Below are 25,660 nucleotides of genomic sequence, written 5' to 3'. Positions count from 1 at the left end.
GACTTGTATGGGAGTGACGAAAATACACCCATTTGCTTCGGCTGACTTCGAAATACTAAACGGGATGACGCAGGAACAAACTTGACGTGCACGAACGTATCACAAACGTTTTGTGGGTTTCGGTAAAGTTTTGTTTGTACCTGAGCGTACGAGATACGGCTTGTTGCGTTCGGGTGATACTTTGACGGCCGTATTACGTACGTTCGTATGTATAGGGCGGTTAAGTTAAAAAAAATGCAACTGGGAATAACAATACCCCTTTATTGATACTATGTTATAATCTCCCCGAGGGCTGCAATTTCTTGGTATTAACTCCTGTTTACTCCTGGGAATTAATTTTGAATATCAATAGTTAAATAAAAGTTGATGTTGAAATAATTCAAACCTGTGCTTCGGCTCGGTCATGCATTGGCAGAAAGCCGATGTTTAGTACTTCTCCTTCGTGCACAACTCTGCAGCCACCGACTTCCCACACATACAGGATCCTGTCCAGATCAACATCTACAATCACCAACCACTGAAAACATCAAAGAAAATTTAAATACTGGTTTATGCCGGACTAATGTATTATTACATCAAAATAACAATGAACTAAAAAGCAAAATGGTTTTCCCAGAGAATGGTTTTTGGGGGTGGGAGTGCTGAGCCAAGTTAGTTAGGAAAAGTTTGATTAGATAATGTGGTACCTGGGTGGTGAGAACTAGTCCCACGACGGAGTCATTGTCAGTGGCGAAGCCTTGGCAGGTGAACAGTAGCTTGTCGGGCCCCTTTCCCATGCGGAGCCGCCAGGCTTGGCTCTCCGCCTCCACATCCTCCAGCAAATGCCTCAGGGGCATATCAAAGGGCTGGAATACCAAATCGTTCAATAAGACAAGTTAGATTATCTAAGCAAAATGGTCAGACATGAAAATTTACTGTCCCGCCATATATACATATATATATATATGTACACACATATATATATATATATTCACATACATACCTCAATGAATAAATGAATACCTGAATGATACCTTTCAATATTCCTGTTAAACAAAAAATAGTAGTAATAACAAAAATAAATTATGATAATATAGTACCTTGGGCTGTGGAGCCCAGCCAACCTGTCCCAGCAGTCCCTGGGAAGTGAAGGCTAGCAGGTCTGCAGTGGCGCTGATAGGCATGGTCAGTGCAGCCAGCAGCACCCGGCCCAGCATGGTGGGCCCGGAGATGGGCCCGCTCACAAGTCCGGTTGCCCCACCCATGATGCTGCGGGCTAGGCCCCTGAGGCCGCGGTACAGACCCTCAGGCAGCCCGGGTGGCAGGGAGCGGCGTGCCTCTTCATTGAGCCGGACGTGCTCCTCGTCCAGTGACAGGCGGTCTAGATTTCGGGCCACCGAGCCCATCATCATGCCCACTGATTCTACCGTACCTGCAATATTACACAGATTATTATTGCAAAAAAAAAAATTGTATTTTCAGTAAAACAGTTTGAACTTCGCCCATGACAAGAGTTGACAATATTCCTGAAAGAAAAAATGCCAAACGGGCCTTAAGTTCAGCGCCAGAGCAGATTGGTTCGAACGCAACGGAGTCGGCCACCGACCCGCCACGGCCTGCCGCCCGAGCGGCCCGATGAACACCCAGTCGCGTTCGAGCTACACAAAAAGGCCGACTTTTCCAAGTTCCCTTTTAGGACCGCGATCGACCATTTGGATGTAGATCGCTGCAAAGTGTAATTCGAAGCGTAAAATTAATTTACACAGACTAAATTCAGTGTCCTCGTACAAAATCAATTTGTGCAAAGTCTGTGTACAAATTGCAATAGACAAAACTCAGTGACATAACACTCCATAGCATTAAGACTATGTATTTGTAACATATATACACTCTGTATCTTTAAGGATTGAACAAATATTATATGTGAACTATACAGTTGTAAAACCACTTGAGCGATTGGTGTCATATATATTTACACTTTTCTTTGATACCATATTATTTAATTAATCCCATTCCTCAAAATATTAATATGGAAACATATAAAACTCCTTACTGCAGTTTAAAGCCAATGAATACACCTCTAGTCCAGTCAGTGGGGGATAAAAAAGGGCTCCACCTTGCAAAAGGTTGGGTAGTAGCGATATTCACATATGTTGTTAAGATTGGGACTCTAAAGAAAAAAAAAAGTTTTCGACCTTGGGGGGGTCGAGCTCGACCCGCCATCTTGGATTGAAGGTGCCAAAATTTGGTTTTTTCAAAATAATTATGAAGTGGTTGATTTCACAACAAAATTGTTGAAGGCAAACTTAAAGATAACTAAATTACCTACATTTTTTGTAGAAAGTTTTTTTTGTAAGTCTAATAGGTAACGAGATACAGCGGTTGAAAGAAGAAAATTTTGACAAAAAATTGTAAAACTCCAGTTTTCTTGATAAATTTTGTACGAACATATTACACAATATCATTTTAACGTATTTCTACGTTACAATATACTTATATTGCATCATCCATGTGCTCGATGACATTGATTTATTATAGTGGGATCCTAGTCCTGGGATTGAGTCCTGGTTACAGGACATTGCCTGGATGCTCATGTCTGCAGATGTTCTTTTCGATGAAATAATGCCAGTTCAAGTTTCACAAGAACGATTTTTAGCCAATGAAAATAACAAAGTCCGTCTGATTTCGATGCTTACAAAGCAATTTATACAGGATGATTTTACAGTTAAGCAGGCTGAAGAAGATGCTGATGAGTTGATTGTCAATACTGCGATTTCCTTGTGTTCATCATATGACGCTGTTTTCATTATTGGCGAAGACGTTGATCTCCTAGTTCTGCTGACAGCATTAGCATCACCCAAAAGTAGTATATATCTTCGCAAACCCGGGAGAGGCAAAATTTTTGAAAGACTGTATTCCGAGAATATTCTGTTTCTTCATGCCTTTAGCGGCTGCGATACAACATCGTCCTTCTTCAACCAAGGAAAAACAAAATTTTGTTCGCTTGTGCAAAACGACACAAGACTCAATGCCATGATAGGAATCTTCAAACAACATGATACAACACCAGAAGACATAGCAGTTGTAGGAACACGCTTTCTTGTTGCTTTGTACGGGGGTGACATGGATAAGGAAACCTTGGAAGAAGTCCGCTACAAACGTTTCGCAAAGTCGACAGCAAAAAGCAAATTCAATCTTGCCTCTTTGCCACCAACGAACGACGCTGCACGGTACCATGCATTTAGAACGTACCATCAAGTCCAAAAATGGTATGGAATCCAAAAAAATCCAGGAAACTGGAGCTGGAAACGTGACACCAACGGGCTTGTTTCAGTAAGAATGACAAAGAAACCACCACCCGAGACTTTTTTAAAATTTATTTCATGCAATTGTAAAAAAGGATGCGGCTTTGCATGAAGCTGCAGGAAAGCTGGATTGAAGTGTTCTATTGTATGTGGGTGCTGTAATGGTCAAACATGCCGAAATTCGCCAGAGGTTCACATCGATGTCGAGGACGAAGAAGAAGAAGAGATTTTGTCAATGGAAGCCCAGAATCTCAGTATCACAGGCAATGAGTTAGATGATGACATTGATGACGAAGACTGTTATTAAGTAACATAATTTATAGTAACATAATTCATAGTAATGTAATATAATTTCGAAATCTACCATCGCTGGTATATCTGTGGAGTAGACCTACTGGGGATACCACAATAAAAAAATGCGCCATGTTCTCGACCTCATTGTGGTGTGGAAATGAGTTACCAAAATTATTATGTAATGAATAACCCGAAAAAATTACAAAGTTGGGAATTTCATCATTTTTTAGAAAAATATTCACATTTCCGCCACTGAAACTCGTTACCTATTAGACTTAAAAAAAAAAACTTTCTACAAAAAATGTAGGTAATTTAGTTGTCTTTAAGTTTGCTTTCAACAATTTGGTTGTAAAAACGACCACTTCACAATTATTTTGAAAAAAACAAATTTTGGCAACTTCAATCCAAGATGGCGGGTCGAGCTCGACCCTCCCAAGGTCGAAAACTTTTTTTTTTCCTTAGAGTCCCAATCTCAACAACATATATCAAAATCGCTACTACCTAACCTTTTTCAAGGTAAAACTCCCCACTGACTGGACTACTCATAGACATATGAATATTAGTAGACCTGCCCTAAGTGATAAAAGCGTATTATTCCCCACTCCCCATGCCGGTTCCATTGGAGCCGGCAGGGCTCGCGTATGGCCTCCCGTAAATCTAGAAAATGTGACGTCATCATTCTTGTGCGAACTAGCGTCGAGCTATGATCGAGCTTCATCGGTTCATTTTACGAAATAACACGGCAAAATGGTGGCTTGTGCTATGAAAACTTGTAAAAATAGATGTGAAAAAGAGAATAAACCCAATTGTCGTATTACATTCCATATGTAAGCATTATTTTACTTTATTTTAAGCTTATTCACATCGTATAATATGGATCAGTTGTAGAAACATATACTATCACATCGAGATACATCTGGAAGTTAAACACAAAGCCGTTTGCATAAGAATCAGGGATGTGGCTTCGCCTTTTGCGCTTTGATAAAATACATAATCGTATCATTTGGAACGTCTATTTTTTCATCTGTTATATCTTGTTGGAACTCCGTCGTATTAATAAAGGATAATAAACCAATCATTTTTAAATTTATTCCACTTTAATGGCGTTATTACTAAACGACTTTTGAATTTTACACAACTCATAAACAACACTTAATATAGGATAAATGGTTATCAGTTGTGAAATATTGGTATGTGTGGAAGTAAAATGTAGATACAGTGAGCATGTTTGGAATGAAAAATGTATGTGTCATTTTGCAGTCCGATGATATTTTTTATCTATTAAAATTAAAAATATTATATTTTTCTATCGCACGTCGCCACCGATCATATATTATATTTGGATCATTCTATCACACGTCGCAACGGACCACGTGTTAGGTACGCGCGTTATTTCGCATGTACGGTACTGCTGGAACGAGAAGGAGTGCATATCACGTAATCCGCTAGGTTATACCGAGTGGCGATGTGTGTTTGAAAAACATGTTTTTGTTTTTAATTGAAAACGTGTCATCGGACGGCAAAATGATGTCCAAATTTTTACTCTAAATACTCTTAGGAATTGCTGGTAAACGCTGTGTGTAGATATATAACTTCATTTGTTTTTTTAGTTGTTTTCCTTTTCTATTATCTTCTTAAAAGTGAAATGATATATATTTTCTTAAAGATTTCATTATATTATTAATAGGAACAGAGCGGTTGTGACAACCCTCCAACATTGCTCGAATGTAGCGATTCTCAAGTGTGCTCATCGTTGTTTACTGGGAAGTAAATTATGAAACATTTATAAAAGTGTCTTAACTAAATACGGAAACCAAATATTCGACTCTGAAAATAGAAGAAATTTACTTTGCCGAATTTGGACTTCGCAAATTTGTTCATAACGTGGCGAGTAATTTGCGCTCCCATGTAAAAATGTCTATTCATTCAAAAGCAGATTTTACTTTTAAGAACTAAATGGTGATATTATAATGCGAGATGCCTGCATACTGTCAGATTGATTTATTGACGAATCACAGTCAACTTTCCCCTCTGCGTCCCGCAAGTGTTGGTTTAACCCCTCTTAAGTTCTCGTCTATTAATATTCATATGTCATATGTCATATTCATATACACCTACATTTTACCTTCCATCCCATATTTTTAGGTTCTATAAATTTGACACATTGTGGCAAGCGATCGCTCAAAACGTTTTTGCAAACCTGGCATATTATGCCAAAAATCGCTCAAGTGGATAAAACTACCATAACTAAGCCCAATTGATACCTCCCCCAATATACATGCTAATTAATCTAGGTGTTTGAAGAAAACAATGTGATGATCAACTAGTTGATGCAATCCCTGGTTTATTACACATACCTAGTGATATCCACTTGAATGCAATTGCAAGGGTTTCATAAAACATTTAAGAGAAATGAACACCACTAACCGTGAGTTAAGTTTCTTAGTAAAGTGGCAGATCCTGATGTGACTCCAACCAGCAGTCCCCACGGGCCGTTGCCAATGAGCCCACGACATGGTTCCTCTACAAGTGCTCGTAAGCCTGCTCCAACACGCCGAGCCAAACCACCAGGGCAACCCAGGATCTCCAGAGAGCCAACCACCCAGCCTGAAAACAACAAAATATCATACAATTTATGTATAAGCTATGCAAATGTTTCTGTACTTTTAGGTGTTACATCCATGAGAATATACAAATCCTACAGGGGTTGAACATAACAATACAACCGAGAGTGTATAACCAAAAATGTATGAAAATAACATACTTATTACTATGCTATTGTTTCCATAAGTCCATTTAAAATTAACATAATTTGATAATAAATCATATAATGTAAGAAAATAATTACCAGCGCGATATATGGCTTCTGAGAGGTAATGCATAGTAAGAGCGTGTCCTAGTCGGAAACTGGTTGTCATAAAGTTTTGGCGTAAAAAAGACGACAACTCCAATGGGCTATGGTCCAATGCTATGTAAACATGAATCTGTAAATAATAAAACACAATAATTAATAATGATTTATTCACCCAAAATTAACAGTGACAATGCAAACATTTATAAACTACGCTTGAAAATAGATATAAAAATAACCAAGAGCTTTAAAGTTAATTGAGTATGCAACCATTGTAGGATTCTGTAGGTCCCAAAGCTGATGGGCTGATCGTGTAGGAAGAATGCCATATGACAGAACAACGAAAATCATGACCAAATGGGTGCACGGTGGGAGCGACCTAGAGGCAGACCGAAGAAGAGGTAGACTCTCTGGACTAGAGGAAAATGAGAAGGGATAGGAGCCGATAAATAACACTTTTAGAGGAGACCAAGTATCATCTTGCTATTTTAAATGGAGGGTACAATCAATTGTTATGCATAAGAACAAGTTAAATATTAGGCACAAAGTATGTATATTATTATACAGAAAGAACTTACATTTGAGTGGAGGCTGAGCAATAAATGCAATGGTTTGATTGAAAGACTGCCGGAAAACCAGATAGGATAAGCCATTGCGTCCATTTCAGCCATTATTGCTTGGGTCACATTGACAGTGATGCTTGGATGGATGGCATGTAAAGACCCTGGTACATTACACTTATGCGGGTTGGTCACGGGTCCAAACTCCGACAAGTAATTAATCAATACAGATAAGTACTTGTCCTCTAGGTACAGAGACATGGGTCCTGTAGTTACATTTAAATTGGTAAAAGCTGAAAATACAAAATAATTTTTATTACATGCAATGGAAACAACAGCTTTCATTACTCGCAGGGTATCACAATACATTTTTGAAATGTTTAAATATTTATAAAGCCACACTTACCCCATTCTATTTTGTCAGTGCCATTCGCTGGCCAAATATCTAATCCCAAATTGCAAGCCAGAATAAACACATCATCATCGGTGGGTTCCTCACTGTTGTCGTTCACTGGTTGCGATGAACCAATCATCATTACAGGGAAATCGAATTTTTTTGTGTAGAACATGGCATTGTCCATTTGTATTCTTCGTGTAGTTAGTTTTATTTCAGATTTCTGAAAAAAGCCCGAAGACATCAATCTAGTGAGGTTTATTTATGCGCTAGAGGGAGCTAGCGTAGCATGTTGACTTTGACATTCTTTTCAATGGCGGAAAATTGAATTTATTTAATGTTTGGTGGGGATGTTTTGCGGTTTCTAATTTGTATTTTGATCAATTTTGATTTAAATATATATTATGTTTCACCTCACAAGAGTACCCCTGTCTGTACAGTGTAAAGGCAGGGGAGCTATGTCGCTACCCGATTGGGCAGTTTTGTGAGACGGGTTAAGGTAGGGACTGTAGGAAAGGATTTATTAATGCGGGTCTTGAAGAGGCCTGGATTATATGAAGGAGGAAAAACAGAATTTTGTATTTGTTTTGAATTATTGAATATATTAAATATATTGATATATAATGTTTATAAATTACAATTTTTTTTATACATTCATATTGATATCTTTTTGTAAAATTTCTCACAATTATTGAATATTTTATTACCTTTCTAAACGCTGGCTGCTAGATGCACTAGTGTAGCTATTATTTCTGACCTTGTTCTAATAGTATAGTAAAATTATTAATTACTGTATTGACAAAAAAAATTATATGTACTTACTAGAAATACGAGACAGTGCTATTGTTTTCTATGAAAATTTTTAAACAAATTATCAGGCTCAAACACCTATAAATCGACTGCATAATTTTGGTAACAGATTTGGGAATGTTGTCGACATATTTAAAGATTCCGTATTATTTTAAAGAAGTGAGTTGTCTATATTATTTCAAATATACTAAACTTAAATGTGATGTAACTTTATTTATTTTGGTGACCGGATAACTCATCAAAATGACAATTCAACACACCTATGTGTTATAAAGATACGAAAAGTGATTAAAAAACAAACTAGGTTAAATAGGTTACGTATGTTTTTGTTTCATCACTTTTAATGACTTAATATCACCTTTTAAAGGTGTGTTGAATTGTCTTTTTGAGGAGTTATCATGGAACTGTTTTACCCATTTTATCATTGTTCTTTAGAAAAATGTTAAAAATAGTTTGGACTAAGAATTTTAGTTGTATCTGATAATGAGGAAGTAAACCGCATGAATATTCAATCATATTACGTACCCTATTATCGTAGTGATCCACTTGCGTTTTTATTTCTGTGTCATAGAAAGATATTGAGGCGATATCTCCAGACGGACTTAGTTGCAGAGTTTCACCACATTTGGTAATGAGGACCAAATTTATTTTCCCCAGTGACAATAAGGCCGAGGACTCTTTTAAAAATTCCACGAGGAAGGGGGGTACTTTTGATGGAATATCCACGCCATCTGCAAATGAAAGTGCAACAATACAATCTGAAAAAAATTATTATATTATATTATATATTAAGACAAGATTTTTTATGCATAGCACAAGGGTAACAATTATTTTACAAGCAATAATTATTCGTTTACCAAAAAAATAATAATTAATATTTGACAAGTTCTAGTATTTCACCTAAAAATGTAGACAATTTGTCTCGACGCCATCTAGTGAGAGAGTTAGCACTTACAATGCCTTTCTCATATAAAATAAAGTTGGTTGTTTTCAGGTGAAAAAATGTAACAAGCAGTAATTGTTGAATGAAACACTAGTATATATTGAATTATTTCGCGGATAAGAGATAAGCCGCCATAGCTCAGTGGTCAGAGCTGTCGACCGGAAATCGAAGGGACACGGGTTCGAGTCCCGTTGGCGTCATGTATCTTTTATCAGGAGATTTTTCAATGTGGATGAGTGTTTCAGGCGAATAATTATTGCTTGTAAAATAATTGTTACCCTTTGTGCTATGCATAAAAAATCTTGTCTTAAACATTAGTTTACCAAAAAAATAATTATTATTATTTGATAAAAGAATTCTATTGAAAACTCCAAAACTTAGTGAGCATTTATTTTTCAAGTTTTTAAATGATAAAAAAAAAAAATCATTATTTACATACGTCAAACACTACCCACATGTCATCATCGGGGCACACATCATAATTTTTTTTATTTTGTTTTATTAATATTAATTTCTTAGAAAGCTTTTACTAATATAATTTAGATTTATAATTATTTTTATACTAAGTGCCCTGATGATGACTTAGATAGTGTTTGAAACTAGTTAGTGTGTGTGTTTAAATAATTTGTTTTTTGTCAATTAAAAAACATGAAAAAGTGGTGTATCCAAAGTTATTGAATTTTCAATATTATTCAGTGGCTATTTCTGTATAACCTGTTGAAAATATCAAAGTCTACTAGGGCCCGGTATGTCAGTTGCTTTTAAGCTTGGCTTGGTTGTTATATGGAGCCTAGCATACAATCCATATGTACCAGGAGATATCATCGATATTACATATTTTGTCTATGATTTTAATAGATGTACATGATTACATTATTTTATTAGCATACCAAACTGCATCATTGCGATGTTTCAAAATGTCATCGACCGTAGTTAATTTTTATGCCGGTTTAATTTACTAGTTGGTTTCTGATAGTACCCCACTTTAATCAACACATTGCTATATGCGAGGATACTAAGGATGGGTTCTATTTAAGTTCTGTTATTGTATCATTTAAGACCAGTTGCTTAACAGAACTGAAATAATAACAGAACTTGAAAAAATCTTTCACAGAACATGAAAATTAACTTTGAAATTTGAGGAATTGTTCAAATTCTCTGAAACAATCCGTCCTAATTGTAATTAGTATGTATCTGCACCATAGACTAAATATCTGCAAATTATTCGTGAAATTAGAATGAACTAAGCGTTGAAAACAAACTGTTCTCACATAGAAAATTTTTAAATCTTTTTAAAACTAACCAGACTATTTTAGATTAAGTATCATCCTTTACCAATTAATATCATCGACATTCCTCTTTGCTCGATGAATCATCAAAGTCCATACTGATAAAAGTAGGCAATTTACCTCAATTTCAGTGAGGCAAAAGCATGCGATTATTTACATTAACGTCAAATTTAAAGTTTGTCGGCGTCTAAAAAAGTACTGATTTGCGACAATTGATATACCGGTCTTGAGAGGGTTAAGTAAGTAGTTACATTAGACAAATGGATATTACCTGGAATAAGGGGATTCCTTTGAGGGCAGGAGTTAAGACCTAAAGTGTTCAATTTAGCATTTTTTACATATTCGGCATCTAAAAAAAAATAAAAAATTTATTACAGTAAAAAAATATCATAATCATTATTTATAATGAAAATACAATTACTAAAATTAAGTTACATGGGATAACTAAAATTAGAAAGGGTAATCAAATTAATATTATTGAGGCCTTGGGTGACAAACCAGCTTTATCAGAATTTTAAAAGCATTGGCTTAATAATCCAATCATGTAATCGTGTAATCCAATCAAGCTTTATCAGAATTTTAGAAGCATTGGCTTAGTAATCCAATCATGTAATCGTGTAATCCAATCAAGCTTTATCAGAATTTTAGAAGCATCGGCTTAATAATCCAATCATGTAATCATGTAATCCGATCAAGCTTTATCAGAATTTTAGAAGCATTGGCTTAGTAATCCAATCATGTAATCGTGTAATCCAATCAAGCTTTATCAGAATTTTAGAAGCATCGGCTTAATAATCCAATCATGTAATCGTGTAATCCGATCAAGCTTTATCAGAATTTTAGAAGCATTGGCTTAGTAATCCAATCATGTAATCGTGTAATCCGATCAAGCTTTATCAGAATTTTAGGAGCATTGGCTTAATAATCCAATCATATAATCGTATAATCTGATCAAGCTTTATCAAAATTTTAGAAGCATTGGCTTAATAATCCAATCAAGTCTCAATTCAACTTATTCTTAATTTGTATTATTATACTTAACATAAAATTGACCACTACAACACGGGCATGTGCCTAGTGTGGTGGCCAAAAATTTACCCTTTTACTGTAATGTATAAACTTTACTGAATAAAGAACATAAAAAAAAAAAAAAAAAAATTGGTTAATTTGTTCACTATATCTCTATTAATTATCCAATTAGAAATAGATTTTTTAATAATTCCACTGTTTTATTATAAATTTTCTGAAAGTTATTTAATGTTCATGAGAACGTACCCATCTGGCCGGTGACTTCGTACATTTTCCTGATATCTTCTTCATTCTGAAATTCAATATACAAATTAATTAATAATATGTAGTTGTCTTTTTTATTAGTATTAAAAATTTGTTTAATTTTTAGTACGTTATCTATTTATTTATTTCAGGTAATTTAATTTGTTTTTAATAATATTATTAAAAATGTGACCTTACTAGAATACTCCATTCTAAGGTCACATTTTTTAAGTGGGTTTATTAATTACAATGAATATTTACTAAAGCAACACAATAATGTCGAAGTTCAAGTTTAGATATGAAGTAGAAAGGGCTTATAAAATGTTTAAAATTAAAAAAAATAATATGATATGTAAAATTAGCAAAGTAATATGAAATTAGTTTAGGAAAGTTGGCACTTAATGCTGAGTATGTACTTGTGACACGAAGTTTACTGATTTATGTAATATAATTTAGGCACACGTGATACATAAAATACAAAATTTTGCTGTTCATGAGGTAATTCTTGCGTAACGTTGATTACTCCGATTTCACAGCTCGTAACGCTCATACTAACTCTGGTGGAGTGAAAAGGTATTATCCAACACAGCTGCCATCTTGACAGGATTGACCAGACACGGAACACACAAACAAATTTACAGACGGATGCAATGCAAAGCACAATGCAAGTTAAAACAGAACTTCGCTACGCTCAGTTAATTAAATGTAAATCCAAAACTTACACATATTCCACGAGAAGTGTTTTCATCGAGGCGAGCCCTTATCTCTTTAGCCGATATGTCCAGCTGAAAACAAAAGACAATAATATAAAATTGGCATTTATTATGCATAATAATATTAATTAAGAGTTTAGAGAGGGCCAATTCCATTGGAAGGGCCTAGCAGGTTCATGGTACCTCCAATTTTAAAGAATGTTGAAAAAGGGTAGATTAAAGGAAGAAATTGGTGACTAAATAAAACTAATGTCATTTGAAGCAACATCACCATTCTGAAAGGGTGTTTAGAGAAAAGCAGATGCCCAAACAAAAGTTGTGTTATGCACGTACCTGGGTAACGTCTTCAATAGTGACTACTGTTGAATGAGGGTGATTTTCCACCCTGACCTTGATGCCTTTCGTAAATCCTGGCAGATTGACTAACTGATCTATGCTGTCACAGTCCACCTTCACAGGACTGGACCATTTGAGCAGATCCTCGTCTGCAAATCATTATTATGTTTTAATAAATATATAATAAATAAAATATATATACGTACTGAACTATGTACATCCTAATGCCATTCAATCATGAATCTCAATAATCTTTGAAGTTGTTGTTGTCTGATAATTTTAAAACAATTATTATTATTAATAAAAAATACTTTTTGTCTATTCCAAACATGTTTCAAACACTTTGTCATACAATATAAGTGAAAAAAATTAGAATGCAAATTAGTTAATACCATCCATTCCATTATGATTGAGAAAAAAGAATTGGATAATAATGATAAAAGCTATAAATATTGATTAATTGGAGTGTTACACTTACTGCCACTGTAGTGGGCGAATAAGACTTGAGATGTTGGTTCTCTGGCAGAGTAAGCAGATTCTGAACTAATGTCGGGAAAGTGTAGGGAATGTGTAGGCATGGAGTAGTACTTCTTTTCCCCCGACTTCACTTGACACACCCAGTCACTGTATTCACACTCTTGAATAACCTGCAAGTTATTACATCGTTAAAGCAGATGACATCGCCACAACTTCGAAAGCAGTTATTTAAATTTTTACTCCTATACATATGGACTATAATGTTAAATAAAATTTCAAAGTAAATTCACATCTTTCACCACAATGGATATTTCTTAATATTCTCATGTAAAAGCCCCGAAAAAGAGTGTTAATAAATAAATAAATAAACGTTTGTTCTAAATTAATTATAATTGCCAAATTGGCAACGGTTAACGTACTGTGGTTATAATCGTTAAAAAAAAAAAGTGGGTGTGTCAAGCCTACGCAAGACAGAAGTGAAACTTCTTTTGTTAAACCGTATGAACCACAATCAATTACGTATTTCACTCGTATTACACTCACGACGCAGTATACTAACCAAGCAGCTGATGCTTGGCGTGGCGCAGTTCGCTGGTGTCTGAGAGAGAGGAAAGAAGAGAAGAGAGAGAACGTTCGTGAGCGGCTCCCCCACCTCAACAAGCGCATATGGTGAGAGAGGGACAGTGAACGGTGAGCGGTGGTGGGGGTACCCGCATTTTCGTGTCGATCCTGACTCGGTTTTACTCCGTCCCCGAATTACGCGCCTAAAGAAGTTTCACTTCAATATAATATATTTTTAAAAATAATGTACAATGTACAGAAATAGAATCCCACACAAGATCGCGTAGTGCGCTCTAGCGAACGGATATTTTATCAGAGGGAGATAGTTTTAATTTTTTTTTCTGTAAATTATTACATATTATCAAAATAAATAAATTAATTAAATAAATGTAATACAATTATCATAATATACGGATTAGATAATAATTTTAATCCAACACAATAACGCAAAGCGCGCTCTAGCGGAGTAATGTTTTATCACAGTGAGATAAGTGTTTTTATTATTTTGCAATATTATTTTCTTTTAAAAAATGTTCTGACCTACTAAAAAATAAGATATTGAATGAAAAAGGCGTTAAAAACAAAAAAATAATGTGCGATGGCCGAGAATCGAACTCGGATCAACTGCTTGGAAGGCAACTATGCTGACCATTACACCACCAACGCCAGTTGTCGGGATGAGCTAAGAAGCATTTATATGTTACTTCAAAACTTTGAAAATTATTACATATTATCAAAATAAATAAATTAATTAAATAAATGTAATACAATTATCATAATATACGGATTAGATAATAATTTTAATCCAACACAATAACGCAAAGCGCGCTCTAGCGGAGTAATGTTTTATCACAGTGAGATAAGTGTTTTTATTATTTTGCAATATTATTTTCTTTTAAAAAATGTTCTGACCTACTAAAAAATAAGATATTGAATGAAAAAGGCGTTAAAAACAAAAAAATAATGTGCGATGGCCGAGAATCGAACTCGGATCAACTGCTTGGAAGGCAACTATGCTGACCATTACACCACCAACGCCAGTTGTCGGGATGAGCTAAGAAGCATTTATATGTTACTTCAAAACTTTGACTAGATCAAATGAACTTTAATCGGTGGTGGGGGTACCCGCATTTTCGTTTCGATCGTGACTCGGTTTTACTCCGTCCCCGAAAATTCATTACGCGCCTAAAGAAGTTTCACTTCAAAAATGAAGTACAGGGTTTTCCAATAGGAGGTGTTATTTTGAATAGCCCGCTATTTCGGTAGATGTTACATTTGAAGCTGTCATTTTTTGACATTTGACAAGTAGAAACTATGCCATTAATAAAAATGGAACGATACACGCTTTAACAACGCATTGAAATTATTAAAATTCACTTGAGTGAATCAAATGCAAATCATCTTGAGTGATGAGGCCCATTTCCACCTCGGTGGCTTCGTCAACAAACGAAATCGTCGCATCTGGGGCTCGTAAAACCCAAGAGTTATTGTTGAAAAGCCTCTCTATCCTCAACATGTGACTGTTTGGTGCGGTTTATGGTCTGGCGGAGTCATTGGACCTTACTTTTTCGAAAATGAGGCTGGAGCAGCAGTTACGGTGAATGGATTGCGCTATCGAGAGATGATTAATGATTTTTTATGGCCGGAATTGGATGGTATTGATCTGGACAGCGTTTACTTTCAACAAGACGGCGCTACGTGCCACACAAGCACAGAAACCATTGATCTTTTATGATTGAATATCAAAATAACACCTCTTATTGGAAAACCCTGTACATACTAATGTGCGGGTAGTGCAGTGCATATAGGCTGAAATGCCTACTCTAAGAAAAATGAACCATAAAAAGAAGAAAACAAATATAACCAAGACGAATCTCTGATCAAAATGTATATTTTCATAAATATGTGATTATTTTTTGTCACAATTGTTTCTACATTGATAATTTTTCGATTCTATTTGACAAACATTTAATTGTAACCTGATTTATGGCAATACATTTGACTAAATAATTTTTTTTTAGGGATAACGTGCGGGATGCTTCCAATGAAGGCTTTGAAATAGTAAGATTGCACTGCTAGTAATTTTTACCCAGAGAAATAATGTTAGTTTTGAAATTAGGGACATTGTGTTCTCCTCCACTAAAGATTTTACTCTTTTAGAAAATTGATTTTTTTTAGTTTCCAACACTACGATTAGATTTGGTTTAACTTGGTGGAAGAAAAAATTAAAACAAATCTCTAACTGAAGAAATCTAATACCTAGTATCTTGAATTAACAATTACGAATACATTATGTATTGCACATCTACTTAACACGCTGTCAATTACATCATAATTTAAATATTTTGAAAACTTGTGAGTTAGAATATAAAAAAAATTATCAAAAAACCACACCCAGCCTCTTTTGTCAAAGAGCTGTGCTGCCTAATGTGACTTTAAGAATGGATGTGTTGTAGAAATAAATAATAAAAAATATGTACCTTTTTGACATAATCATTTGTTGTGGGTGAAAGCAAATTCGTTTGGATGGCTTGTCCCACAGCGATAGGCACATCTGACAAATTTTGTATCACCAGTTGAGGTGCAATATCTCTATGGACGGCAATATAAGTTTGATCTTTTTCTCGGGTGCATGTCACCACTATTGGAACCTAAAATTTTATCAATATAATAATGTATTTAAATACATACCCACATTCTGATAATAAAATATAACCAAACAACATATGGCAATTCTTACCGATACATCTTCAATTGTGAAAGACAAACTTCTGCGATTAGCATATTTATCCACCCTAAGAGGACAGGTTAAGGACAATTGACTCATGGAAGATCCCAAACAGATGAAGAAAGCATAATCCTTCTCTGTAAGTATCTCACCATCCTTTGATGTAACAACTTCTTGCTCAACAGGCAAACAGAATTGTGTGATGGGAATTCCCAGCGGACTGTAAAATGAATGTTTTATTATTAAAAAATGTACAATAATTTAATTTAATCTTAAATATTACAAACTAAAACAATGTGTGTAAATTCCACCTATTATTACCTACATGTTATTTGTTAATTAAGGTTGCAGGAAAGTACAGACTGATATTTAATACATAGTTGATTATATAAAAATGTTTGTTTGTGGGCTATAGACTCGAAAACTACTGGACCGATTTCACTGAAAATATCAAAGTTTGTTCTTATTATTGCCAGGAGTGTTTAGAGAGTGGTTTGAATGATATAATAAGTCAGGGACGCCCGTGGAAGACTTTGCTTTATCTCTGAACTGGAATGAGATACGGAGTTGAATAAAAGTCGATATATTGTATTTTTTTAATAATAACTATACAGTAGCGAATGGTAGAAAAAGACAGGGACGCCCGAGAAAGACTTAGCGCATTATCTCTTCACTGGAATGAGACACAGAGTCGAATTAAAGTCGACATAATGTAGTTTTTTAATAGTAACACTGTCGATACACAAAGCGAATTGTAGAAAAAGTCAGCGACGCCCCTGAAAGACGTGAATCAAATAATTATTTGTCGTAAAATGTCATCGTCAAATTTTTAGCATCAGTGAGTCTAAAAAAAAACGATTGTACGACGTATTGTTTTCCCTTTAAAGTTGATGTTTCTTTAAAACGAACTGTCAAATTTGCCACTTGAATAAATTTATAGACTATACGCCAAGCTTTAATAGTTTGGTAAAAAACCAAAAAGTACCCACTATGTAGTTCTAATATTACAAACAAATCGTAACTCCTATAATCAGGGGTAAGATGGCGTAGATATTATGCGTAGGAAACAATCCTGCCATAAGGTGTACAAAAAAATTATTTCTGTTGATATTGGTGGTTCTAGTAGTATTACATACTTCCCTGTGAAGATAATATTATTAAATTGTACATACCAGTCTTCGTTTTTTAACAAAATGTACGAGCCTAGGCCGCTAGATGGATATTGTACTTTTGATGAGTTTTCCACCATTATTGCAATTGGCATTGCCTAAAATTAAAATAAGTCAGTTAAAATCAACAATTTTACTACTCCGTGAATAAGAAAAAAAAACTTTTTTACTATTCCTTGCTTTAGAAGAAAACAAACTTCAGCTTTATTAACAGAAATGTAATTCTTACAATTAAATCCAGGGCTGTCTGATTTACAATCACATAGTTGCTTGAAAAGCGGAAAACATTGACGTTATTCCTTATTTCATGTGCCATGCTCAGTATGGTGACCTGAAAAATAATAGAGAACCAATTTTTTATTTTTTTATTTATTTAATATTTGTATGTTTTTTACAATAAAAATACAATTTATACAAATTATACAGTGTTATAAAGGTAAATAATAATAGCTTTTCCTCACCATAAAGAGACGAGGCTCTTGTGTTTGGTGAGTGAATCCTAGCTCAATTATATGGAATCATGTAAGTAAGTAAATAATATATTTGCAAAACCAAAGGGATAAGTAAGAAATAGGCAAGATTTATCAATAATACAGTTTCAAGATTTGAAGGAAATAATAATAAGATTAAGATATGGACTTTTATAGTAGTTTTAGGTAATTTTTTAATTTTATTTTAAATTCCTGAATATCTTCAATATTTTTTATATATAATGGAAGGATGTTAAAATATGTTATACCTAGATAGAGATAGGTATTTTGTGTGTGCTTTGTATTAAGTTTTGATGAATTGAATTGTAAGTTATTTAACTGTATTTCTTTATAAATTTGTAAAATTGAATATTTTTTATATATATATTGTCTATTGTGGGTACATTGAATATTGAAAAGAGAATCTCAGTAGAAAATTTGGATGGTTTTTTCAATATTACTTTAATTATCAATCTTTGAACTATTTTAAGTGGATTTAATATATTGTTATAAGTTCCTCCCCAGCCAATAATACCATATTGTAATGTAGATTGTACAATTGCATAGTACACTCTTTTTAGGTTTTCTAGTCTAAGAATATTTCTAAGTCTTATAAATATATAAATACATTTTCTAATTCTTTTGACAAGTTCACAAATTTGTTTTTCCATTTAAAATGTTGATCTATATATATACCAAGATATTTAATTTCAGAAGTTAGACTAAGTATAGAACATTCTTGATTGCAATTAGTTCTGTTACAGATAAGTTGATGTATTATAATTTTTAATTCTGGTATTAATTTAAATTTGTTGATAGAGAATGGGAAACATTTTGTTTTTTCAGTATTTAATGAGAGGAGGTTTTTATCGAACCAATTTCTCAGTATATTAATATCAGTATTTGCTAAGTTTATTAACATTATTCCAATCAGTACCTTCAATTATTATGACAGTGTCATCAGCATAAGATATTATTTTTCCATTTAATCCTTGATTGAATATGTCATTTACATAAATGATAAACAGTAACGGTCCCAGGACTGTACCTTGAGGTATGCCGAAGTGACTTGTTTTTTGTGACTAAGTACATCGTTGATTTTTACGACTTGAGGGCGTTTGAAAAGGTAGCTTTTTATCCATTCACATGTCATAGCTGTACCACTTAATCCAATGTTTCTTAATTTACTTATAAGTTTTTTCGTGTGATATGCTATCAAAAGCTTTTTTAAGATCTATGAAAATTCCAATGCATTTTAATGATTTATCTAATGAATTATGAACAAGACTAGTTAATTTTGCAATTGCATCCTGAGTGCTTCTACCTTCCATAAAACCGAACTGATTTTCATTAATTAATTTATTACATTTTACAAATTGGTTTATCCTTTTTTTAACTATCTTTTCAAAAATTTTTGCTATGTTCGAGATTACTGATATGGGTCGGTAATTGCTAACTTCTTCTGGGTTACCAGATTTAAATATTGGAGTAATGGTAGTTTGTTTGTAGATTGATGGAAACACTCCGCTTTGGAAACTTACATTTATTATGTGTTTTAACAGTTTAGAAATTGCATTGCCGGGGCAGAACCTCCTTGCATACCGTTTATAATTGATATTATTTCGTTCTCTGTGGTGACTTGGAATGTTGCTATATTATTGTCAGTATCAATACTACAGTCTGGAAATGTTATATTTGGGTCAGTATGAATGAGATTGGCAAGATTTTCCCCTACAATAAATCAACGGAATATATAATTTTAGTACTTAAACATATTACCATGTTTTTTAGAGTTTTTAAGGGAACTTGGATATTGACTTACATTAACCCCACACAGGAGGAACTGAGGAAAATAATTTCCCTCAGGGCCCATGTCATCTTTGGGGATCGTGTGTGGAGAGTCTTTTTAAGAAAAGGAAGAAAAGGAAGTTCTGGAAAGGAAAAAGGTATGGGTAGGTAGGGGTGGGTAATAATCTACGCGTCAATATGTCCAGGAGTGACAGACTTATGAATACATCCCTCCCGCTACAGTGCAAGACCAGCTGCAGAGGTCAAAGGGTCTCCCCAAACTAGCCTCTCTCGTTCCGGCCCCCGATCTGGCCCGCCATGCAGCTGGCAGGTGGTACATCTGCCGCCAATATCTGAACACACCTCACCCTATGAACCCGGGAACCCTTGATAAGTCACTAAACGTAGCAAACAACTTGGGGTGACCTATGGCAGAGGTGTTGTTTATCCAATAAATGGCTCCTGGGGCGGCGGTACCCATACCCGCCTCTCAAATTAATGACCACTATGACCGAGTTGTAGTTCATCAGATTGGTAAATGATCATAGCAAAATTTATTTGAAAATAATAATAATATTAATTGAAACTCACAGTTTTGGTGCTTGGAATTACAAGTGATTTCACCATATTGATGACAACACTGCTCCCATCATATTCTTCACTATGTTCAGTCTTAATACTGAGGGGCGGAGAGATTTGTACGGTGTTGTCATAGATGGTGACTCCAAAGTAGAACACTGGCTAAAAGAAAAGATAAACATTATTAAAAATTGATTAACGCAAGATGTTTGACTGCAATATTGTTTTTGGTATCATTACGACACTAATATGTACAATGTTCATCAAGTAAGCATAGGGACCATACCATTAAAAATAAATAAATCCTCCTATAGCCGTTGCATCCAATCTTTCTCTGGCAGCGGCAGTAAAACATGACACATAAAACGAAGTGGTATTTGGCCTCTTGATACTGATTGACGTAAATTAAAACCATTGTATCAATTATTCTCATTCGTTAATAAGCAGGTAGCGTTCTGCTCATGCGTTCATATTTAATTTCATAACAAGTCAATGTTAATTTAAATTTAAATAATTTAAATTTAAATTTTAAAAACAAGTCAATCTTTTCTTTTCTCCAAATGAGAATCCAATGGAGCTTTAAATTGATTTAGATTTTGTAGCAACAATGACAAGTTGTGGGAGTTTGTTCCATACCTCTCCTACTCTATTCATTTGCAAGGAAATGATTCCTAGGATTGGATGCAAAAATCCCTCCCAACCTCATCTGTACCAATTTTAAAGAACACCGGTTATAAACTCTACAATTTGAAGATGGCTGCTGAAATTTGGCATTTTGACTTCTATTGACTAGATTCGAGATTACCTCCAACCTAACCTCACCTTTACCAATTTTGAACCAAATCAAGAATATTCGGATAACACCAAAGAGGAAAATCATTTCCAACATAGAACATGCTTCCTACATACTATAATATTTTAGAAAACTTATCAATAATTCTCTTTGATCAGATAACATTTGACTCACAGTGAGATTTGGCATCGGTGGGGTGGCTACTGCCATATGCTCCAGAGAGCACATCTCCTGATGATCCTCGCCCATGAGCGACAGGCATAGGCCAGAACAGTTGCAGAACAAGGTCCAGGGGGAGATTTCCACCACTACAGAGTCTACCGATGGGATGTCATAGTTCAGCCTTACCTGAAACAAATACATTAATAAATCATTCTTAAGCATAATACTAAAGTACAACTTCAGTTTTACATTTCCCCTATTTCACATTTTCCTGCTTTTCATACCAAAAGGTATGTATAGGTATATAAACATATGTAATTTTTTTTTCACACTTACAATAACTTCTTCGGGATACCTATGGTGAAGAGGAATCCATTTATAGTCTCCATCTTCCAAAGTAGTGTATGGCCATTTGTCTCCCTCACCTTGCCTGAAATAAATTGTTGTATATTTAAAATTTATTGTTTAACTTAAGACAAGATAAACTATCTAAGATATGGATAAGCAAATCTTAAAGATCTTCATTAGTAAACAAATTATGATTCTTCTTACCATTCTCTAATATTTGCAGTAGTAGTTGCCAAGTCCAGATTATTTGAATGCTGCTGCTTTAGAAGTTGCTCTTTGTTGCAGAAAATAGTAAAATGCTTTGTGCTTAATTGCTTGGCATCTTCCCTAAAATAAAAAATATGTTAAAGTAAAGCCACAACATTACTACAATAAAGATATAGATAATAAATTATTTGTTACCAAGATAATGATATTCAACCTCTTCATCTAAAGAATATGGAAAAAGAGAATATCCAGACAACTTCTAGACTAAAGTGGAGCACAGATCCTGCGCCAATTAAGAAATAGTATGCAGGAAGTAAATGCTCAATCCCTTTTAAGAAAACAGAAGAGAACCGAAAATTATTCAGACAAGGGCAGTGCGCCCCGAGATACAAAGGGAGGTTGGAGTCAAAACCAGGAAGACAAAACGTCAAAATGAAAAGCCGATGAACCAAAACGAGGCTGATGATCAAACAATTCAATTTGATTTATCACAAGATAACATTACTGAAGAACATGATTTTCAGAAAAAGCTGGAGGGTCAGCTAACGGAGATTGACAAAAGAAAGACAAAAAATTCAGTCCAGTTTGTCTTCTTTTCTTATCTTCCAAGAGGAAGAAGCTGGACATTCAGTAAACAGAAGTTGAACAAAACGTACAGTCTAGCTCATCACAATGTACATTTGAACATAGGTCAATAAATAAGAAAATTAAAATTCATCTGAAGGCAGAGTCCAAATCATTGAAAATAGACATCTAACCTGAAGATTCAGAAATCTCAATTGAATGTATACAAAATAATTCCACTACCAGGTCAACAAATATGATCTACGGTTGGTGAAAGGCAAAGTCTTAGTATGGGTCTTTTTGGAGAATTTGAACAATTCTTCAAATTTCAAAGTTAATAATCAAGTTCTGTGAAAGATTTTTTTCAACTTCTGTTATTATTTCAGTTCTGTCAAGCAACTAGCCTATAATTATATAATAACAGAAGTTGAATAGGACTTTCACAGAACCCGAAAATGAACGATGAAATTTGATGAATTGTTCAAATTCTGTGAAACAACCCATCCTAAGGGCGAGTTGTTTCGGAAAAACTGAACAATTATTCAGATTCCCGAGTTCTATTCGAATGTAAGAAAATCTTCACGTCGATTTTATTCAAATACAAATTGGGTTGTTTCAACTCCGAAAAAGCTTCCGTTATATTTGAATAATCCGTTCCAGTGTTCCCCGCCGAATCGGACAATTATTGCAGAGAATTCGATAGGAATTCATTTTTAGGCCGCAACACTCACAAGTTGTCTATGGAAGGCGGGCAAAGGTCCGTCTTCTGTCAGATTTCGTTGCTCGTATGTTGTGCGTAATATTTTTTTACAAAATAAATAAAACAGTGAGTATAGTTTTTATTGGTATTCAGTTAATTACGTATTTAGTAAAGTTAATATGGTAAAATGCAATCGTATTACTGATTTATTCTATCTTGTTCCAGTATGGGAAGTTCTTCCTAAACATAACATAAAAGCCACAGAAGAAAATGGTGCTCAAATGACACCAGAATCATGGAAACAGATATGAAATCAATATAATGCCCAGGGAAACTATAGTTAAATCAAACTATATGACTGTCAAACATTTAAACACTGTTTATGTAGTTAAAACTTTGTGCCAGGTTGGTTACAATTGATATATACTTGATATTTCTAATGCTTTATTGAATTTCCCTAACGTTATTAATAATTAACGCCCTATGAATAACTTTACAGAGAGCACCCTCAGTTTCTTGTTATTATCTGACATAATTCTTAATTTTGTGTTTTTTTTATCATGTACCATATATATTATATTATTAATACTTGTTTTAGAGTCATCGCAGTCCAAGAGATAAAAAATACATATGTACTGAAGGAATGCAACTGAGTTTATGATGTTATGACAAGTCTGTGTTTTGGATGGTGGCTGTTCCTATGCAGAAACCAAATTATCTCCATGTGTCCATATCAAATCTCAAATTAAATGTTCAAGGGAAATGAACAAAACGGTTTTCGTCAGCAAGAACCGTATTATTATGTACTGTTAATTTGATATTAGTGGTATATTATTTTGATATTCACTCTCAATGTATTATGGCAAATATACATTGCACCGTCTACCCACATACAACTACATATATATATATATAAAACATATTGTACCGATGTTACTTATAATTTACAACGTGGAAGTTTTTCCCCTAAAAATAAATAAGCATTTGAAATTATACAACATGGATTCGTTTTATTTCTTATTTAAAAAAGTTGTAATATTGAGAACAATAGGCTTTTTATTATAATATATTTATTTTATTTTTTATTGATACATCAGAATAACTTTTTTATAAAGTATGATTTGGTAATGTGAGCCTCACTGGGTACGCAACCCGTGCTGAGGCCCTCATTTCATTTAATAATATTATGTATTTGTAAATTTTATACAGCCATGACTAGTGGTAATGAAGCTTTGATATTGCTTCTCAACACATATTTTATATCTGAAATTAAAGAAATTTGTTTTTAACTGTCTTCTAAAAATTTTAATGCCAGTTACAGGTTTATGCTAATTATGCAACATCCCAAACTATGAAACATTCATACGTGAGGGTAACTAGTCTGTTCAAAGGCCAGACAGGTACGTTTGTCCCTCACGCAGATATCAGCTTAGTATGACGGTGCCAGTCCGTTCATTGCTTTATTCTTTATTTATAAAGTGAACTCTTTCTGTGACTCAAATCCAGTGTAGGAAATCATGTAGAAAGGTAGGGTATATAATGAACATCCTGTGGACACTATAATATGTATTCAAATATTTATTAGGCAGACTAGCCCACAAATGTTTTATCATAATATCGTTGGAAGACATTTTATGGATTGTTGTTATAGTATAAAACCATCCCGCCGTTCCGCGGGGGCAGGCAGAGAGGACAGACTTCCAAACAAGTCGGTCTTGGCACAGACTCCTTGCCTCATTCATACTTATACATTGTCTCGTACATACTTTTCTGTTATTCCGGCTCTTGACATTCGCCGACTCAAGTATTTGTCTCACTTGATCGAAAATGTCAATCACATGAAGAATGTTTGTTAAAATATCAATTTTTTCAGTCGGCAATAGTTTCTGATACATTGGTAGACAAGAGAAACAAACTTGCACCTTATGAATGTTTTTACCAGTTTTTTTATCATTTTCAATCACTGAAACCAACGATATAAAAGCGAATTTCGACAATATTATGTGTAGAAAAGGTATCTAAACTTCTACCCACAAAACCGTTAACTTCATAAATTTTAATCGTTAGGTTTTATTTGTGTTATTTGCCAAAATAATCGGGTCGTTATCACCATTAATCGGTACATTGTAGTGCATACAATATGTCAGATCGCAATTGTGACGTTTGCGCATGCGTCATTCTTTAACAAAATGGCGGATCGCGTTAACCGGCCGATTTCGGGTGATCACATTTTCATGAATATTTCATTGAATTTTCTCTTGACGGAAGACGAAACAACCCAATTTATGGAAAATTGAGTCGATTGACGTTGTGATGACTTTCTCACACGTGATTTTTTCTGAAACAACTCGCCCTTAATCATTTAAAA

The 25,660-nt window shown here is 34.3% G+C and overlaps 1 protein-coding gene across 1 annotated transcript in view; it reads right to left on the bottom strand.

Annotated features, from left to right (window-relative positions):
* Positions 1-25,660, bottom strand: part of Vps13B (vacuolar protein sorting 13B) — a 120,306-nt gene that overhangs the window by 9,707 nt on the left and 84,939 nt on the right. Inside the window, exons 61-81 of the mRNA XM_089645666.1 lie at positions 22,026-22,148; positions 21,810-21,903; positions 21,486-21,659; positions 20,531-20,680; positions 17,911-18,012; positions 17,685-17,779; positions 16,525-16,732; positions 16,265-16,435; positions 13,225-13,393; positions 12,744-12,895; positions 12,420-12,482; positions 11,701-11,746; positions 10,697-10,774; positions 8,719-8,924; positions 7,396-7,606; positions 7,008-7,282; positions 6,427-6,562; positions 6,006-6,185; positions 1,080-1,411; positions 687-845; positions 386-517 (exon numbers count right to left, since the gene is read on the bottom strand). Coding sequence (XP_089501792.1) covers positions 386-517; positions 687-845; positions 1,080-1,411; positions 6,006-6,185; positions 6,427-6,562; positions 7,008-7,282; positions 7,396-7,606; positions 8,719-8,924; positions 10,697-10,774; positions 11,701-11,746; positions 12,420-12,482; positions 12,744-12,895; positions 13,225-13,393; positions 16,265-16,435; positions 16,525-16,732; positions 17,685-17,779; positions 17,911-18,012; positions 20,531-20,680; positions 21,486-21,659; positions 21,810-21,903; positions 22,026-22,148 — 3,256 coding nt within the window. The remainder of the gene's footprint in view (positions 1-385; positions 518-686; positions 846-1,079; positions 1,412-6,005; positions 6,186-6,426; positions 6,563-7,007; positions 7,283-7,395; positions 7,607-8,718; positions 8,925-10,696; positions 10,775-11,700; positions 11,747-12,419; positions 12,483-12,743; positions 12,896-13,224; positions 13,394-16,264; positions 16,436-16,524; positions 16,733-17,684; positions 17,780-17,910; positions 18,013-20,530; positions 20,681-21,485; positions 21,660-21,809; positions 21,904-22,025; positions 22,149-25,660) is intronic.

Source organism: Hesperophylax consimilis, chromosome 23, assembly GCF_061612785.1.
Source record: "Hesperophylax consimilis isolate HC1 chromosome 23, BYU_Hcon_1.0, whole genome shotgun sequence".
NCBI lineage: Eukaryota > Metazoa > Arthropoda > Insecta > Trichoptera > Limnephilidae > Hesperophylax > Hesperophylax consimilis.
This window is presented reverse-complemented; position numbering and strand designations above follow the sequence as displayed.